Source organism: Branchiostoma belcheri, unplaced genomic scaffold, assembly GCF_001625305.1.
Source record: "Branchiostoma belcheri isolate BF01 breed outbred unplaced genomic scaffold, Haploidv18h27 scaffold80, whole genome shotgun sequence".
Lineage (NCBI taxonomy): Eukaryota > Metazoa > Chordata > Leptocardii > Amphioxiformes > Branchiostomatidae > Branchiostoma > Branchiostoma belcheri.
Window position 1 is genome coordinate 50,280 of NW_017804465.1, and position 20,260 is coordinate 70,539.

At 41.7% G+C, this 20,260-nt stretch overlaps 1 protein-coding gene across 2 annotated transcripts; it reads left to right on the top strand.

Moving 5' to 3' along the window:
* Positions 1 to 1,136: 1,136 nt before the first annotated feature.
* Positions 1,137 to 10,613, top strand: LOC109486525 (brain tumor protein-like). 2 transcript variants are annotated; one of them, XM_019790361.1, is made up of 4 exons: positions 1,137 to 1,211; positions 6,586 to 7,279; positions 7,750 to 9,217; positions 9,757 to 10,613. In XM_019790361.1, exons 2-4 carry the CDS (start codon positions 6,596 to 6,598, stop codon positions 10,107 to 10,109), a joined length of 2,505 nt encoding a protein of 834 aa, XP_019645920.1. In that variant the 5' UTR covers positions 1,137 to 1,211; positions 6,586 to 6,595; the 3' UTR covers positions 10,110 to 10,613. The 2 variants fall into 2 exon arrangements, with proteins under 2 accessions (XP_019645920.1, XP_019645921.1); XM_019790362.1 differs by lacking the exon at positions 1,137 to 1,211 and adding an exon at positions 4,273 to 4,435.
* Positions 10,614 to 20,260: the final 9,647 nt, after the last annotated feature.

The following is a 20,260-nucleotide window of genomic DNA, read 5'->3' on the forward strand; positions in this document are numbered from 1 at the left end:
TGTTGGATACTGTCTGGCCAATTTGATACTGTCTGGCCAATTTGATACTGTTTTGCAGCCACCGAAACATCTGCTTGGAGATTAGTAAAAGCACTCATTCTACCCCATCCTTACACCTTCTTGATGATCCTCCCCCGATCCTCACACATACCCAGTTCAAGTTACCGGCATCCTACCCATCCTCACACAATCTTACCCATCCTTACACATTCTTACCCATCCTTACACATTCTTACCCATCCTTACACATTCTTACCCATCCGATCCTTACCGTAACTCTTGCCCATGCTACCAATCCTTACACATTCTTACCCATCCTTTTTCATATTTATTTAGTTTCCTGTACTAAATTAGCTTGTTCTGTTTTATGTACATGTGCAAGGAGCTTTGAAAACCGCCGAGCAGCCGGCGATTTACTGCGCCCGGATGACTTAACGTTACTTAGATTTAAACTCTGACCCGGAACCAAAACGGCTTGAAAAGACGTCTGCTAAAACGCTGAACTTTGAAGCGATATACCTTGCTTCAGACTTTGGTTTGGGTAAAACAAATTCTTCCTCGCTGTTTAGTAAGTCGTTCGGAACACAGGGATTATGATGTAACAGTTTTCAGCGGAATTTCATCTATCGTCACTGTACATATGCCGCTTTACTAACCCTGTCTTACTGCTCATTTCGGTGTAAACAGGGCTTCGCTTTCAAAAAGCCCGAGGCATAGTACACAAATATAGCGTCTCGTTCGCACCAAAAAGGCGGTGCCTAATGAAACATAAGACCCGGCTGTCAAGGCTATACTACCAGAAAGCCTGTCAAGCCGACACATCGGTACAAATTCAGGAAAATATGTGAGAAGAATTCCGGAAATTTTCGTCTGCCAGCAGCCCAGCTTCCTCGTGCCTGGATTCAATGGCGATGCTGAGAGGTGTCTAGTGAGATTTGGAAGTATGCCTTAATATATTCCCTGTGAAAAAAGAAAAATCTTTGTCTAGTAAAATAGCAAATGATACATTTTAATAAATTAAGAGAAAAATATGTTTTTTGTGTACTTGAAGTCGAATATAGCTTATGTTATAGATAATAATGTTCTTATTTATTAGGCACTGAATTATTGAAATTATAAACTGCTTTTCCTGTCAATCTGAGGGTGTTGGTTAGTACGAGTTTTTCACGCCAAAATTGTGCAAAGGAAAGCGATTTTATCTGCACATTCCGGTATGTATGACGTTCTCAAAAACATTGCAGGATTTGTCGATATATCTTGTTCAAACAAGTTTTGCTATGAAACCGTTGCGTGGACTTGTACTCCTAACATTTAATACACTAGACGGTTAGTTTTAGGGGCTAGGCTAGGTGTCAACTAGATGCATGGCGTAAGTTTGAGGCCCTCGCAGCTAATTTTGCCGTAAACCCAGCATTTGATGTTGAGAGGAACCCCAGAGGGCCGTTACATGGAGCACTTTAAACAGAGGCTAACGTTGTGTTTTTACTCCCATATGGTCTGCCGAATCAAACTTTGAAGTCACGGTATTAGCTCCGCCTAGCGACTAGCAACAGAGTTGCCACTGTGGAGAACTCCAAACGTTCGTTTTCAAGCAGATGTTGGAAGGCGAAAAATCGTTCCGTTCTTCTGTCTGACAATATTGTCCTATCGATAGACGAGCAAGAAAATGATACCTCGCCTTCCGACATCATCTTGCTCACAATAGCAGAACTGTATACCTAAACTAGTTTTACAGTAACATTACAAAAACACATGTACAGCAGACCCAGGCCTATAACAGTTACCTGTACCTGAACAAGTTAAGCTAATCACCTGTAAGTTCTAAATGTAGCCAACTGTCCTCTTAGAAGGGGGCCTGCATGCCCTTTTCTGTAGAGTGTAATCGGCCCTTTTAATTCAGATTCTATGTAGAGTGTAGGGGGACCAAGGTAGAGCGTAATTGGCCATTTCTACGTATTGCGTTGTAGCTACCCGGAATTTATCGTAAAATGTAATGGGGAGGCTTCCTGAATTTTGCGTGAATTTAGCGTAAAGCGTTGTCGGGACCCCCTCATGCAGGCCTTCTTAGAATGTTAATTGTTGACTTTGTATGAGGGTTTACATATGTTGAAATATGTAAAGTACTGAAGTACTAGATCATTGTTAGGATTTCTTCACTTTGTGCCCATCAACTCTGAAATTATGCCAATCTTTAATTGTTTGTTTGTTTTGCATAACCCCCCTGGTAAACCCCCTTAAGCATACCACACCAGTTTTGCACACTGTAAGTACAAGCTGTGTAGGACCAGAAGGTTTGAACCACTCACACCGTGAAGGACCCGGCCATGAGGGCCTGCAAGCCCTTTTTCGTAAGGCGTAATCAGGCCGTTTTAGACTTCGTAATTCGTAGGCAGCCTCCGCAAAAATCAACATAATTCGTAATTGGACATTAGCCGCAAATCGTAAAGTCGTAATCAGCTCTGAGACTTTAACGTAATTCGTAATAGGCGGCGAAAATTTTGCGTAATTCGTAATCACTACCCCCCCTTGCAGGCCCTCACCCATGTTTTGGGATCTTTAACATGCTCAAGTTGTGGCTCTTCTCAAACGTATACGTAGGACCTCATTCTATGTATTAATCAAGAAGATGCTGGTAACCGAAGCTAGGTACTTATTTTCTATTGACCATTTTTTCCCTACTTGTTGCACCTCATTTTTTAGGTTCATTGATGCACCTATTTGGAAAAATGAACATCAAGCCCTGCCTTATCACTATCATTGGAGTTTACACATGTAAGGCCACACCAATTTAATTTGTTGGTTCTCGGATTTTTTCAGAAAAAATATGAAGCGACAGGGCGAAAAAAAATAAAAATAAAAACAGGTCTAGGCATCCCATTATAGGCTTAAATGCTACGGAATGAGCCATGAAGTCAACACAAAAGGCTGGGTTAAAATTTAAACATTGAATTTTGAACTTTTAATCAAACCACTGCAATGATAGATGGGAAAACTGTAACAACTAGGAAGAAAAGGACTTTCCTCAACTGTTGGGGGCAAAACATGAGCATTTTTCAGTTGATTCAGGACCAGAATCAAATTTTTTTTTTTTTTGCAAATCAGAAAAAAACAAAGAGGCGAATCCGAGAACCAACAAATTAAATTGGTGTGGCCTAATAAACATTGCGGCAGCTCTATCGGCAATGTTAAGACATTTAGCGTATCTTTAGAGATTTAATCGGTGGCTGACTGTGGGCACTGTAAACATACTTGTAACGATCTGCTCCACCCTGTCTGACAGCTGTCCTGGCTGGTGATAGTAGCCTCCAAATCAGGCTCTGGGCAGGCCTGGATGCCTGACTGTTCTCAGGGCCGCAGTATACAGGCCAGCCCCCAGTTAGATCCTGAGTCAAACCAGTGCTTGAAATACTGTTTTCAGGCATACCTGCACTTGTGTGGGAAACTACCAGTGCAGCTAACTTTGAAACTTACCCGCACCAGACATATTTTACCTGCACCACTCAGACTTTAAGAAGTATGGATTATACTAAAAAGTGTTCAAAAGCTATTATCGTTATTTCTTTTATACATCAAAGGTGGTAACACTAACAGTCAATGCAATTATGGATATAAACCCAGTACATGGACCAGTGCAGGTTAGGTGCGGGTAGACATCAGAAATACCTGCACAGCTCCAATTTTACCTGCACTGTAAGGTGCACCCAGTATTTTGAGCCCTGCAACCTGAGGGTGTCTGTGGTCAATTTTCCTTGGGGACATGTTGGCCCTAGAGCTGAGAAGCTAGGCTGTAGTACATGTATACCGGCCCTGGCAACAGTCTAGCACCAAGGCTACCTTTTGATATTTGATGATAACAGGGCGACACGGGATCAAGAGGTCACAGGTTTGATTCCTAGCATTCCGGGCTAGTTGTTGTGTCCTTGGGAAAGGCACTTAAACAGTCATGCCTTGAAATATCCGAGTTGTCAACCAAGAATTGAGGTGTTAAAAAATTTTCCAGGAACTCGTTGCCACCATCATCATTCATCACTAAATTAAGCTTTAAAATCTCCTGCAGTTAGATTTGCAAAGATTGGGTGTAAAGTGTCGTCAGTGTAACATAGCTAGCTACTGCGGCACCACTTGCCTATTAATAAAGTTGATTCCTCATATGTTAAGATAACCTGTGTGCCAACTTTGGAAGTTACCGCCAGCTCCTATGGTTGACACTGGCTACCATAATAACTATGAGCGGGCAGTAAGTACATCCAATGGTTGGCACCCAGGCTAGTACTAAAAGGCGCCCAGAGGCTGATTCGGAGGCTATACATAGCCACTACCCATGCTGCTGTAAACTATCTGACAGGACAGCTATATTTAGCCTTGGCTCACATGCCCCTTCTTCCTGCACAGACATGCATAGCCTCATAGGATGAACATTTAGCAGGGAGATTCTGTGAGTGTTTATCCTGTTGTATCATTTGTTCTCACAATGTACATGTATATAGTTAGACCGTATAGTCACAGACTTTTTGCAGGCCTGCCTTTTGTATTACAGTAGAGATGTTGTGAGTTACATGATTGTGTAGGTAATTGTAAGCGACAGACTTCAGGGAAGCATGGCTGTTGTGCAGTCTTTTTTACTGTGATCTTTCACCTTAAGGTTCATTAGATAATCCTATGTCTGACATACATGTTATTTATGATACAAGCCAAATCAAGGCATACTGTACACCTAGCAACTGGTAGCATGTTGGCAGAATGTACTGCGCCTGTGTAAAACATGTATTTTTCATGGTCGGATGTTTGTTCAACATTGCATCAATTATGCCTGTTGCAGACAATGTCTATTCTGACACAACATTTGAAACTATAGACGGGATGACATCCTTAACTTAACCCATATATAATCTTAATAAATGATAAATTCTATCCATTACAGGTTTCATGTAGGGGCAGTACGTTCTGTCAACATGCTACTATACCTCCTTTTAAAATCAAACTATGATACTATTACTTAATGTCATAAACCATTATTTCCAGTTACAGTAATGTAGTGTCATACTTCATGTGCAATAGGGTAAAGTAACTTGTTTATACACAACATGCCAATGTTGATAGTACTGTGATTTCTATTGTCAACTATTATTGGCATTTGTGAAGAAAAAATTTGTTTAATTGTCTTGGTGAAAAATGTATGCCATATGATTACCAACATGGACACAAATGGCCCCTTTGGTCATAACAATTTGATAATATGTTCCATACAGGGCTCAAAATACTGGGTGCGTGCACCCAAATTTGGAGCTGTTCACCCAATTTTTTTCTGTAGGTTTACGTATGTCAAGATATTAAGTGCATAGTAGTATATAGCATATTCTTAACATCTACGTGTCAGAAAAATAATGAAATCCTTCTCATACTACTTTTCTTTAGAAATGAAACAGTTTTTGATGACATTCTGTCTATTTTATTTTATATGGTGGACCCCCAAATCTTTTTGTGCACCCAATTTTTTAGGTTGGGTGCACCTTCCATAAAACTAAACCGAAACCCAGATTTTTCATGGATTTTTCGTTGGATGTTGCACATTTCTTTATTATGATTTTGCCTGTTGCAGACACAACATTTGAAAACCATACACAGGATGTCAAAGTTTGCAAATGCTACCTTAAAGAAGACATAAGTGCTATGCGCAATACCTTACAGGTTTTGCACAGGCACAGTATGTTCTGTCAACATGCTCATAAAATTGTCCATAAGAATAACTTCCCAGTAATACCTGATTATACCACATACCAAACAGTGCTGAGGAAATGATAGACATAAATTGAAATAGAAAACTAAATTGTGTTACAGAGGTCAGAGATTCAGGGGACCTTTCAGTTCAAGTGTTAAGTGGGACAAGTCTCTCGTCTCTGTCCAGCTGCAATAACATTAATGGACATAACCTGAGTGCTTGTTACATACCTGAAGTTAAATTAGCCGTATCATTCCAGTATCAATGACTCAAGGATATAACATGTCTCTGGAGCACGTAGGCAGAACATACTGTGCCTGCATGAAACCCAGATTTTTCACGGTTTTCAATTTAGCTGTGTGGTCATCGTTGCATCAGAATTTTGACTATTGCAGCCGACATCTTTTCTGACACAACGTTTCAAAACTATAGAGAGGATGTCGTTCTTAAATATGCAAGCACGACCTTAAATAAGATGTTCTGCCAAAGTGCTGTGCACAATACGTTATGGGTTTCCCACAGAAGCGGTGCGTCATGCCGACATGCTTTTCTAAGGTATTGTGGGCTCTTGAGCTTTTGGTTTCTATAAGTAATTGCAGTATAGAATTTTGTTGTTAGTAGCAATATTATACACAACTGTATTTGAATGCTGTAGAGTTACAGGAAGTGAGGGAAGAAATGATGAAATTGCAGACTGACAGGAAGGTCAAACTGGAGGTCAAAATGGTCTGCCCACAGGACAGGCATCTTTGAGAAATTCACAACAAATAACAAAACAAATTCACAACATGTCTTTAAAAATGTTTCACTTGAATTGTTTTTGAAATGTTTTACTTCTTAACTGTGTGTTATCTCTCATACTGTAGCAATTTCAAGATGGCGTCAGCGACCGAGCGGAGCAGCCCGTCCACCACCAGTGACATGAGCCTGACGTGTCCGCTGTGTGAGCAGCACTACAAGAAACCCAAAGTCCTGTCCTGTCTGCACTCCTTCTGCCAAGCCTGCCTGGACAAGCAGCTCCAGAAGGAGCCCGGGACGATCCTCACGTGTGACGTCTGCGAACAGGAGACATCCCTCCCCTCACAAGGACTCTCGGGCCTCCCCGATGACTTCGTGGCCAGGAATACACTAGAAAATATCCTCCTGAGCTCTGCTAACATTGTCTGCACCACTTGTACAAGTAAATCCGCCGCGGTGTCCCGGTGCATGGAGTGCGCCAGCTACATCTGCCCCAACTGCGTGTCAGCACACAACTGGATGCTGTGCTTCCAGAACCACCACGTGGTCCCCCTGGAGGAGCTGCAGGGTACTGCAGGCCGTAGTGCCCTGCAGAGGCCGGTGTTCTGCAGCACCCACCAGGGGGAGCCGCTCAAGTTCTACTGTAACTCCTGCCAGGTGCCCATCTGTAAGGAGTGTACCGTGTTAGACCACGCCATCACCTCCCACAACTACGTCTACCTCACCGACCAGACCGTTGCCCTCGGCAATGGGTTACAGGCCCTGGTCGAACAGAGCATGGATAAGGCAGAGAGTCTGAAGAAAAAACAGGCGTCCTTACAGGTATACAAAAATGTGTAGAAATAGTGCTGTTCCTTTATGGCTTGCTTGCCTAACCATTGATTGTGCAATGGATATCAGACTTCCTGTGACAGTATTACACTTGCCAGATTTTAAATGTTGTTTGTATTGTTATATCTGGCCTCCTAATCTTGTTATATCCGACCTCCTAATCTTAACTACATGACTTTTGTACGAAATATATTTAGTTACAAGATACCTTGGTTTATGTCATACCTGGGCTGTGATAACCCTGAATACAGGTGTTCTGGCTGTGTGATAACATCCATATCACATGGGGTTCCAAAGAGTAATTCAGATGTGATTCTCGTGCGCTAGTTGAGTTGTGCCACAGATGAAAATACAAATACTGGATTCTAGAACCATTTTATGATGGTACCATGTAAGATGAACAGGTGAATGACATGTAAACATGATTTATCAATCTGTCAACTATTACTACTACTGTACAGGATTCCGCCACACAGATTGAGAAGCAAGGTGAGGAGGTCATACAGCAGATTAACGAGACCATCGCTGACCTGAAGACTGTCCTGGAGCAGTGCAAGGAAGAGCTGGTGGAGGAACTGAACGACTGGATGGCCGGGAAGCAGGAGTCTCTCAATCAGCTGCAGTCACACATCCAGGACACCGTGGACAAGATCAACCACGGGTGCAAGTTCACGGAGAGTCTTCTCCGTCAGGGCAGCCATGTTGAAATCCTTTCGCTCCAGGGTCAGGTGGAGAGGCAGCTGCAATCCCTCCTGACCTTTAACCCCCAGCACAAGGCTGAGATACAGTTCGCGGTGAACGCCGATCTTCTGGAGCTCATCGAAAAGGGATCAGTTGGGTCGTTGAAGAGCGATGAGCTTCAGACAGAGCCGTCGCCGACTAGCGGAGAAGCCAGTCCGAACGACAACGAAAACAGCCCCTCCCGTGGGTCGTCGTACTACTCAGAGTCAGGGTTCAGCGACGGTTCAGGGGGCGTAAAGTCGGGGTCAAAGGTTGCAGGAGAGGTCAGCAATGCCGGTGGTGCAGAGGCGGCGCCAGAGCTGCCCCCCAAGGGAGCAGGGCGGCTGCCGTTTGAGAAAACCAGAACTTTCTCCATCCACGACACTCCGGAGGAGATCGTCATCCCGCCTCAGGACGACAGTGACGTTGACGGGGAAGGCGTGGAGAGAAGGACGGGTTCCAAGTCTCGTATCCCGGACGACCGGCGCCAAACCTTCATCCTCAAGGACTCGAACCAGGTCGACGACCTCATCCCAGTGGTCGGAGACAACAACGGGAACCGGTACAAGGCAAACTCACCGACTGGGTCCTTCAGAGGAGGGCGGGGTTCGCCAAACCCAGACCTTCCTCCCCGCCCCCCACCTAGAGCTCCGACGGGGATGCAGCGGAAGCAGCCGTACCAGAATGGCGGGTACAACAAGGGCCACAACTTCTCGCACAGCATCAGCATGTCTCTGGAGTACCAGCTGGGCGGTTACGGCCAGTCGCCCGGCCTCTTCAACCAGACAGGCGGCATCGTGGTCAGCATGTACGGGGACATGTACGTCGCCGACCAGGGCAACCACCGGATCCAGGTCTTCGACAGTCGCGGCAACTTCAAGTTCCAGTTTGGCCGGGAAGGGAAGTTCGATGGCTGTTTGGTCTACCCGAACCACCTCGCGATAACTCCCGACGGCAACATCGCGGTGAATGATCCGGGAAACCGCAGAGTCCAGATCTTCGCCCCGAACGGAGATTACTTGGGAAAGTTTAGCGTGGCACACATAAAGGGAGTGAAGGACATTGCGGTTAGTCACGAGGGACAGGTGTTGGTTCTGGACCACAATGCCAAGTGTATTCACGTCTTTAACCAACACGGAAACCTGCTGCAGAAGCTAGACCTGTACAAACAGCTGAGGCTCCCCACCTGTGTCGCCACTATGTGGACAGGTTTGTTTGTTTGTTTGTTGCCTCAGGGTACTGGGGATTTGTTTTCATTGGGTTTGTCTGTTTGTTCTTGTATGTTCATAATTACTTTGAATATAGTAAATACATGTAACAGGAAGTAAGGGGGAAATGGCGTAACCGCAGACTGACAAAATGGAGGTCAAATTGGAGGTAAAAATGGTCTCCCCTCAGGCTAGGACAAAATGACAGTGGAATAGGCACATAACCAGTGAGAAATTTACAACAATGTTAAAGAGGTTCACAGTTCGATTTCTCGTTTTTCATTTTAGCCTTTGCTTTACCATGATAGCTGGGTGTTTTCAGGGATGTATGAGAGGAGAATTGTTTGAATGATTTGGTTGATTCAAGTTTCAAAGCAGTGGATTAGATGTAATGACTTTTTTATGTCATAGCTGAGCCAAGATAAAATTCGATAGGGGTGTTTTTCACAGGTCAGGCTGGAATAATGGGTCAGGCTGGAACATTGGGTACAGTGTAGTATTCTATACTATATGTATATCCTTCCTCCCTTCCTTTAATAGGTGATGTCATTGTGGCGGACCGCAACCCTCACAGCATCAAGATCTTTGACCGTCGGGGGAACTTCCTGAAGCAGATTCCAGTGAAGGGTTTCGGGTACTCGCCTGTGCGGCTGTGCGTGGACACAAACGGGAACATCGTGGCCCTGCACCACAGCTACGGCTACTTCCACATCACCGTGTTCCGCCCAGACGGCTCCACCCTCGTCACCTCTCAGGGAATGAAGAAGATGTTCTACGACTTCGACATGACGCCCGACGGGCACCCGGTCGTCACCACCACGGACGAACACACCGTGCTGTACTTCAGCCAGCTTGTCAGGACAGGCGGCAGTAAGGACAAGTTCCAACTGTAACCCACAAACACAAACTCTTCTCCAAAAACGGGCGAAGAAATGAAGACTTTGCCTTTTATAGATTTTTTGTGGGAAAAATTATAGTTCGGACACCAGAAAGTCCATCCGGAGCTGACATTACAAACAGAACTACTAAAGCCATGTAGATGTGTGGAAAAGTGTTGCAGTAGTAGGTAGGTGGGACAAATATATTGGTTCTGTTCAGTTCAGTTCAAGTTTCATGGAATTTGTTGCATACTGTTGCTACTGGTAAGTAGTAGTAGTAGTAATCAATAATTATGGTATTTGAGCAGTTAAGTTTTTGGTAGGGTTAAACTTTTAAAACTTGGATTTAAGAACGGTGTTTGTTCAGTTCTTTTCAATACAGTTCAAGTTTTTACATTTGTTGCATACTACATGTACATGACTGTACATGAACAGTGTTCATGTGATTAAGTTTTTCTCTGATGATGATGAGTTTTTCTCTGGGCAAAAAAAATTTGCAGTCGTTGGTGACGAACATAATCGGTTATTTTTATCAACAACATCATCATAGTAATTTATTTAAGGAAGGCAAAAACTTTTGTCATCCTTCATTTCACTTCTGATTTAACCTTTAGTGAACCAAAGCAGCCGTTTGGCTATGTATACCATTTCTCAGTTGATTACTGGGCTGGGCAGCAGGGAAAAGGTTAACCTTTAGCACACTGATAATGAAACAGCCATTCGGCTGAAAATTCCCTAGTGATTTTGTAGTTAGCCAGTAGTGAAAAGTTATTCCGTAGTGGCATCCTCAATGCTACATTGTTCATTGTTTTTTGCCATATAACTGGTTTCACACAGGTATTTTGAATGAGGAAATCTGGTAGAAATCAGGTATTGACATTTTTACTGACATTTCTTTGCACCTTTTTGTCATCATTTGAAGCATTTGAAATAGCCCAAGAATGTTCTACATGGGGAGTAGATTGGAACAATCTTGATAAAAGGTTTGTTTCTCTGACAGTAAGAAAGGAAGAACAAGAGGGTGATGTCGCTATCATTATGGAGGCCTGTAAGAATGTATTTACGACAGAAAAATAAACTCATAGCATAGGTATATGTATGACAAGGGAAGGAAGTCCAGAAAATGACTTTTGGTTGAAAGAAGTTATGAAAGTAGTTATACATTACATTAAGCACTTTTCTTGTTGAAGTGAATGCTTCAAGTATAACAAGTATTATCACATAACCTAGACAAATTACACTTTTTAAGAGGAAGAAGAAAGAACTTACAAACATGACTGTTTGTATGATGAAGCCAAAAGGTTCTGGGTGTGAGCTGGTTTAGAATATTAGGAGTTGAGAATGGGTTGATAAGTCTGTAGCATATATTTGTCATATAAATAAATAAATCTTTTAGCAACTAGATAAGTTTTGAAGTGTGGAAAGCAAATGTCGCAAAGGAAAGGATTGTGGAACTTTTGGAAAAGGGGTTTGAGGGGAGATGGAAAAAGGAGGGAGCTTTGACTGGTGTTGGAAAGTTTATTTTTGTGGAAATAAATAGTGTGCAGTGACAATTATGAAAGAAAAGCTTTGAAAAGTGCCTTTAAAAAATCAAGACATGAAGGGAGTGGAGACAAGTATGATGAAAAAGAGACTGTGTGAAAAAGAAAAACACGGGAATGAAATGGAGTGAAATAGACTAACTAGCTTTAGGGGTGTTGAAAAGACTTATATGTAATATATAATCACAATATGGAACTTTGTGTTGATGATACAATGGAGCTAATATATTGGTGGACATCATGTGACTTTTGTGGATAAAGTGAACTGTGCACTGCGCAAATCAGAGCCTTGGGGAGGACACAGAAGGACAGTACAAAAAGAAACCAAGAAGCGTATGATTTGTTTCTTCCAAGTTTAGCTCTATGCACAGTGGCATGTTGGCAGAACGTACTGCACCTGCCCATAATTTATTTCACATATAGCACTTCAGCAGAATGTCTTTTTTTAAGGATGACATCCCGTGCCATTTATAGTTTTCAAATGTTCAACAGTGTCAAAAAATATTTTGTCTGCAACAGGCAAAATACTGATGCAATGTTGACCAGACATCCAAGGAAAACTGAAAAATCCGGGTTTAGGGTAGGTGCAGTACATTCTACCAAGTTGAATGTGCTATGCACAGTAAAGGTTGAAGAAGTCACATGATGTGTCTTTTAAAAGGAGTATTATAAAGGTTGAAAAGCACTGTTGGGTGAACAGTTTTTAATTGAAAAACAAAAAAAAAATGTTTTAAACTGCTGCAATTCGGAAATATTTTGAACCTAGTGAAATGATGCTAGTTTTGTTTTGTTGTTAATTTTAGTCAATCCAAGAATTTAGCTAAAAAAACGATTTTCTGTATTGCTAGTATTACATAATGTGCACACGATGTACATGTGATGTACTTCTCTTTGTTTTCAGGGTTTATTTTATTGATATAATTATTTAAGTGGTAAATCTACCTGAGTAAGACATTGTACAGTTACTGTAATATAAATTATAACTGTACAATGTCTTACTCAGGTAGATTTACCACCTGACCATAACGTATACTTTTCTTAATCTGATTCAGAATATTTATTTTGTTATTAAGACTAGTTTTCAGTGTAAATCTACACAATCACAAATTAATATTTCCACAGCAATCCAACAGCAAAACAACTATCAGACAATCAGGTCAGACTGTAGGATTATTTGTGTCCTTTTTAAGCTTGTTGTCCACATTTCTGTCAGGAAACACACGTTAGGCCACAGTAATTTATTGCCTTCATCCTCATATATATACAGACTTCCCCTCATACTCTATTTAATCATTCGGTTCATTACATTTATTTCTTTTTAACCCCAAAATGGGCAAATTAAACTAGTGTGGCCTAAGTTGCCTGTGTATCTGTGTATTGTGTGCACACACTCTGCTAAACCACTTGTTACATGTATCTGCTCATCATGTCACAGAATGTCCTGTCTTCTTCTGTTGTGATTAAGTTGACCTTGGTTTGCTTTTTATGTCTCTCTCTTCTTTTTTTCACCTTCTACCTGATGATGGGCTGTCTTATCAAGGTCTACATGCAACATCATGTATGGGTTTCCCCTGTGTTTTTTGTATGTTTGTAATAAAGTGAAAAGATGTGAAAGTAAGTTATGTGAGTTTCTGTTCAGATAATAGTCACAGTATTTCAGATCCTAGCACTGAAGAGTTAGGTTGTATTTAAACATATACGTAATTATTATGGTTTGCTGGTTTGCAGGGCAAAAGATACACTCTTGGATGTAGAGACTTATAATCCAGAACCATGCCAGATCCTAACCCTAAAGCCCCCATCACACATTCACGATTTGGCCTCTCCAACACTAGCCAAACACCCCCCCCCCAGCCATGGTCAGGAGAAGGTGGTGCAAAGTCAGCTGGTGTTCGATGAATTTGGCTACTACCTGGCTACAACAGCTGCGCCAGTTAAATGTTCCAAAACGTTTAAAACATTTTTGTGTTGTTCTTACAATTCAAACATGGCTGGCAGTATTTGGCTGTAAGTCATCAGTGTTTGGGGTGTGTTCTGCAGTTAAATTGTACTAAGATTTAACTCAAATTAATTTTGATTTGTATAGGAAGGTAGACGTGGCCTAAATCTTGTCAGAGTGCTCCCAAACGTCAGCTGAACCTTCGGGAACAAATTCAGAGGAAGGTCATGAATGTGGAACAGGAGCTTTAAACACTGGTAGAGCCGAAAATGTCTATAAAATGTTAAACGGACAATAGACCCTTTTTGGACATTCTCGAAAATTCTGGACATTTTTCAAACATTTCTAAGAATGTCTGAACAGGGGCTTTACAGGGTCTTTTTGGGGAGGACTTGCTTGTTGTGTTTTCCATTGTTCATGAGGTGTCTGTCAGAATGTCTTTAGAAAAAAAGTGTGAAAACTGACATGCATATGAAAAGCACTGCACAAAGCCAAGACAATTTACAGAGCAGGACACAATTAATTAACGGACAGATGCTAATATCTTTATAAGTGCGCATTGTGCTAAACAAAGGACTGTCTCCTAGGGGTGTCCCTACCAGACGTTTACTCACTCAGGCATTGTGTTATAACTACATGTAGATAGGCACGGTCCTGGATATGATAGAAGTGGGTTCTTGTGGTGATTTACAGCTCTGAAGCTTGCCTGTAAGTCTCTGTCTCCAGCCTGTCTGTACCAAACTGTAAAAGAGACCTGAAAGTCGGAAACCTCATAAATTCTTCCCATCCCAGCACCTCCTAAAGGACCTCCCCCGGAATGGAGACTAAAGCCGACTCCGGCGGAAAATGTGAAGACTTAACCTGTAAACTTAATGGTGCCATCTTGGGGGTGTTCTTGAATCCTCAAGATCGTCATACCTATATGAAGAACCACAGCACATACCAGTAGTTCAAGGTCGTCAGCTAGATTGGTATGCATGCTATGAATCTGAGTTTGAAATTCGTCACACTGGTCCATGTTGGTGCAAGATACTTCATTCCACTTTTATCAAGTCAAATAGATATTAATGGTATAGAACTTAAAAGACAAAATGACACATACTCATCATGAGACCTCTCTTACTATTACTATGTGATCAATGTGATCTATTTATTGGTTCACATAAAGTACAAACATTTCCTGAAGCATTTGCACTGTGTGTTTTAAAAGGTTGCTGCTGCAGTGCAGGATTACATCAGCAGAGGGCATCAGTATACCACTCTGCTCTTCAAAGGGTCTTGAATGTAGCAGAGTGTTGTTCCTTTATTTCTTTCAACAGAGGTGGACGAGTTGCAGTCAGTTTTGCGTCAGGGAGTCTCTGTGTTATAGAATTCATCCTAACGTTAGATGTTTTGGAGCTTGATTTTATGCTGATTTGTAGCGTATAAGAATTTGTTGCTGTGACAAGGTGCTTTCAGTGTCCCTTGATGAGGTCAATGACCTTAAATGGCAAGTTTCATACTCCTGAGGAAAGAAAAAAAAAGCCCCTCAAACTCTGTCTTGCCACTTGCTACATAATGTGTCTTCAGGGTGTCTTCTACATCACCATTAACCATATAATGACAGTCATCTGGTCCAGGTCATTAACCTTATTTGCGTGGAGAAAAAGAAGAAATAGAGCAAAAATATACATATTTTCCTTCAGTGAATTCCTACCAACTATGAATAATTCACGGAGTTGTGTTTTCCAATGAAAAGTTGATGTGTTTAACTCAGTAAGTTTTTCTGTCACATTTCCCCATGTCACAGTCCCTGCTGTATTGATCTCGGCAGTGTTAATACCTCGTCACGCCTCAAACAAAATTACTCCCCAAAGATGCCGGGATGTCAGAAGGTCGGATGACAGAAGTATGGATCGAGAAATGTTCCGTATTGATTATTACATTTCTAATTACACAGACTTCCTGGTGTTGGGTTCTGCTGAATGCAAACTTTTCCTTGCGTGGTGCATGTTCGAGGTCCAAGGTGGTTCATGAAGCTAGAAATACTGGGTGCATAGTTATGCAGTTATGGTTTAGGTGCATAAACTTTGTCTCGGAAGCGTTCAGGTATAAGCCTATTTTTTGACATGAAGTTTCGACTTTAGTAAGAAGATTTTGTGCATATTTTATAATAAGTTTAAAATTTCCAGTAAAGCAACATCATCAGCAAAATTGAAGTCTGGAATGTAGTCTGGAGGTCTGTACAAATGACCTTGTACAGTACATGTACAAAATGTATGTGATAGAACACACAGAGAAGTGACCATGACAGATCCTGCCAATTTGCTGATGATTACTGCTAATTTCCAGGCAGGGGGTTGATGAAAACACTGTCAGGGCACACAGGCATAGATCTAACCCTCTGTAACTGAATATAGATATTGATTTTAGTATCGATCTCTCATCTTTAATTACACATTCCCAGTGAGTCCTTTTCTGTTCTGTAGTGATTCTTGATGTCCCTCCTGTTGAGCTGTCAGTAGTGTGCTAGCCAGTGTCCGTACTTCTGTCATTTGATGGGATTTTTCTGCTTATGTCACACAAAAATTTTGCCCAATCCATTGTCTTGTAAAAACATGGAAAGAAATGTCATTAAACTTATAAGCATGACTGTACAGTCATGTAGTTTACCTACCGGTAAAATTTGTCCCTCAAAATGTAGGAGGGGGGGGGGGACATGCCCCTTGATCTATGATTGTAAGAGTTACATTATAAAAATTGTCATCTTTGAGATGCATTTTAGTACCTGCAGTCAATCAATCGTACCTTCAGCATAGAAAATTGTGTCCACTAGACTTTTATTTTGTTCAGGTACTATTAGCATTACCTAGTATTCATTTTAAAGATACATGTATAGGTACAGGTATTAGGCACATGATCCCAGTTGCAGTGCTTTGCAAGGGCAAAATCTGTTACACCCTTTGTATTCTGTTTGAGGAACACCCCTTGAACATGCCAAAACATGATCAGAGAAAGGTATGCCCCAGTGGGAACAATAACACACAAAGATTTACACGTTGTAAAGTTATTACAATAGCCCTCCACTGAAGATTAGATCTTCAAATGTGGAGCAATTAAGCTCCGTTTCTTAAGGATCAGTTAAACTTGAACTTCTTACCAAGACTTCTGGAGTGATCTTAAGATCAAAGCCACCCAATCCTTAATTGGATCCTTAGAGTTTCAGTCTTCTGCACCAGGCCAGGTCTGAGCTTCTCATCAAAGTCTTGTAACTGGATCTTTCCCTGGAAGCAATAGGATTGAGGTGATAGGACTATTGTAGAGTGGAACTCGCTGCCACCAAAGGGGCATCATCACTAAACTGCTTTAGATGTGCAAAGGTTAGGTGTAACAGGTTGTTTGGTGTAATCTAACCAGCTGTGTTAGCTGTGTGTCTGCAAATCTGGACTGTGTCATGCGCTGGGGTGGCTATACTGGCTATACAATACAGAATAGAGATAGAATCACATTGCTCATTATCATTAAAGTTGCTTAACTCTGGCTACCTTGTCAAATACAGTTGCTAGTAATCATGAAATTAAGCCAGGAAGGATTGTAGCTAGTGCAAGTCCTTTCAGGCTAAGACGATTGCTCTCTTCCATTTTATAATAGGAACATGGACTCAAAAAAGTTTACCTTAAAAGTTTATGCTTTAAGATCAGGATTCTTGAAACATGAAAGTGGTCTAACAGAACTTTTGAACTGACTTACCCTTTAGCCCAGTCAGCCTATGGCCATAGCTCATGTCGTTAATAACATTCGTCAAACATTGTGCACAGAGGTTTCTCAAAGGCTCTGAAGTTGCAGCAGGCACACGTAACTCCGACTCCACTTGACTAATGTGCAATATCCTAAGCCCCTGTGTACCAAACAAACCGTGTCCATCTCACTGTACCTTCATCCCTGCTGTAAGCAGTCAATTTAGAAAGATTAGCTCAGGCTGAGTGATTTTAGGAAGAAATGATGTATAGAAGGGGCAGTCTTGACTTTGCCTTTAATCCCTATAAGATTGCACATATTTCAAAAGTCATTCTGGATGGCTGAGCGAAAAGTTTGTAGAGAGAATGATTTTCTGTTTGTAATCCTCCCCTGGGAGAAATGATGCCCAAGAGGGGGCGGTCCTGACCTTGGTTTTAATCCTGATGAAATTGCTCTCATTTATGAGACTGTTCTGCTCAGGTGATCAGGAGATGTTTAAGTCTGTTTTACCAGGTGAACTGAAGCCAGCTAATGCTTACAACATATGGGAAACTTATCCACAAACTTAGAAGTTGTTGCCAAACTTTATACAAAGTTCAAAGAAGAAGACAGAGGTCAAAGAAGAAAACTCTCTTGTCCAGAATAGAATGGTTTGGAAGTATCATGTGACTCGAATGCAATCAGAGATGACAGACTTCACCCCATTACCCATACTGCATTGCAACCCATCCAGTCCCACAGACAAGAAGCAGTACTGATGATATTCGGCAATGCTACATTGTGCATTTTGGGAATCACAGAGTTATAGGTATGAAAGTAAAAAATGGTACTTTCCTTCCCTTGGGGTGAAGTAAAAAAAGCAAATGCGATCTGAGTTTAACTGACTGACAAGCTACAGTAGCTAATTTTCACTGGGTTGTGACAGATACTATGTGCAGTTGTTAGAAGTTAATTGTACTGGGAAATTCCCATAGCTCTTTTTGACCAGTAGAGTGAACAGTGTACCACAACTTAATTAAAGCCTGTCATCCTTAGGACTGCAACCTTTAGCATAGCGTGCATGTTAGGTGAGCGACACAGACGGGAATCAAACTCCCAACTTTTTAGTCCAGAGACAGGGTCACTAACCGCTGTATGTCGCATGCTACAAGTAAAGAAGTTGGCAGAACATTTCCACTGATCATGTAAGATAGGACACTTCAGAGTCAGAAGACAGTAGCTCCACTTTGACCAGCTGCCAGATTACAGAACCAAAAAAGTGCCTTTCATCTTCAACTTGAAAAACTGCCCAAGGAGGAGACCAAATGAGTAGATGTCTTATACTCCACTATAAATTACTGATCACTTTTACATCCGTGCAGCCGGGTAGCTCAATGTGCCATTTGGCACATGCTGATCGTGACCTGCTGGCATCAATCCTGCTGCAACAAGACTGCGATGGTGTGGTCACGTCCTCAGAAGGTCATAACGTCACAGTTCCCTATGCAAGAACCAAACGACTGCAGCAGTCATTCCTGTATTGCGCCATCAGACTTTACAACAACTCACCTTCAATATAAACTGAACCTGACTTGACTGGATTCAATCAGTATGGACATTGTGTATACAATATATTTTTAATTACTTTGTATATGTCTTTGTATATACAATGTACCTCATTTAGATGTTCATGTATTGTCTCTCAATTTTTTATGTGACAAATGGTACCCAATTCAGGGGGTAGTAGTTACATGTATGCTCCCCCTGCTGATGTACATTTGAAATAGTGCAATAAAGAAATAATAAGCTTGCCAGCCAAGGATGGGACTAACTAGTCCACACCAGTTCATTTCCTTGGTTCTCAGACATTTTACATTGAAACTAGAAGCTTTTATGGTAACATATTATGCAAAGCAAATGCATAATGTTTACCCTCACATTTTCTAGCCTGACAAACTACTGCTCTGTTTATTCTTACTCAAACACATTCATGTACTAGTGCATGGTGACCAGCTCTTTGCCACTTGCTACATAATCCAACACAACAAGGTGTCTGCTGCATCACCAGTTACCATGGAGACAGACATCTGGGATCAGACTTTCCATCAGGCTCTATTTTCATGATGATATTCCATTATTAAAATCTAGCATTATTATTTTTCTTTAAATCTGAGAATTTCAAATTAAATTTGTGTGGCGTAGACAGCAATTACCTGCATGCCTTGGCGTGAAACTGGCTGACTCACAGATGAAGCAAGCTCACATACCCGGTAGTGCCTGCCTGAAATGTGTCACTTGGCTCCTGTCCCACATTCCCAGGAGACCAGGGTACACAGATGTGCAGCATGTCAGCAGTTGGCAGAACAACACGAAGGGCAATTAAACTGTCATTGTGTATCATGGATACAACAAGAAAGTTGAGTTACATTTGCTCTGTGCCAAGGAACAGTGATGCATGTAAAGCAGCATATATCACACAAGAACGCTTGACAGTATTATATGAAGCATAAACATTAGGTTTTAAACTTACTTTTCAGTTCCCAAAAGTTAGTTATAGTGGGTGCTAGAGGTAGCTTAAAAGCATATTTAAGCATAAGTCTAAAAACCCACCACGCCTTTTGAAAAAGAGTAGGGGCATGCCCCGGTGTGCAATGGTCCAAATCTTACTGCCTGGAAGTTGGTGATTCACTACAAATCACCTGGACGGAGGCCTGGCAAATCTCTGTCTTTTATTAGCCACACGGTGATTAACATCACCCCTATGTATGCGCGAGCCGTAGCGAAGCTGCATCGCACAAGCATAGCTAATAGAAAAGGCATGGTGTCATGCTACATCTCTGATGAGGATGATTAACAACAAGTTAGAGAAGTAAAAATGTTTTTTTGCCATCACAACAGGACATACACTGTATCACCTTTTTACAAGACTTGTGATGGGTTCTTTAGCCTTCTCCATGCTACCTAACCCCATAACCATTATAGAATTGATA

Excerpts from the sequence above, each read along its gene's own strand:
- LOC109486525 (XM_019790361.1), top strand. The coding sequence starts at position 6,596 with ATGGCGTCAGCGACCGAGCGGAGCAGCCCGTCCACCACCAGTGACATG. Across the intron at positions 7,280-7,749 it reads AAAAACAGGCGTCCTTACAG|GATTCCGCCACACAGATTGA; the intron begins GTATACAAAAAT and ends ACTACTGTACAG. Across the intron at positions 9,218-9,756 it reads TGTCGCCACTATGTGGACAG|GTGATGTCATTGTGGCGGAC; the intron begins GTTTGTTTGTTT and ends TTCCTTTAATAG.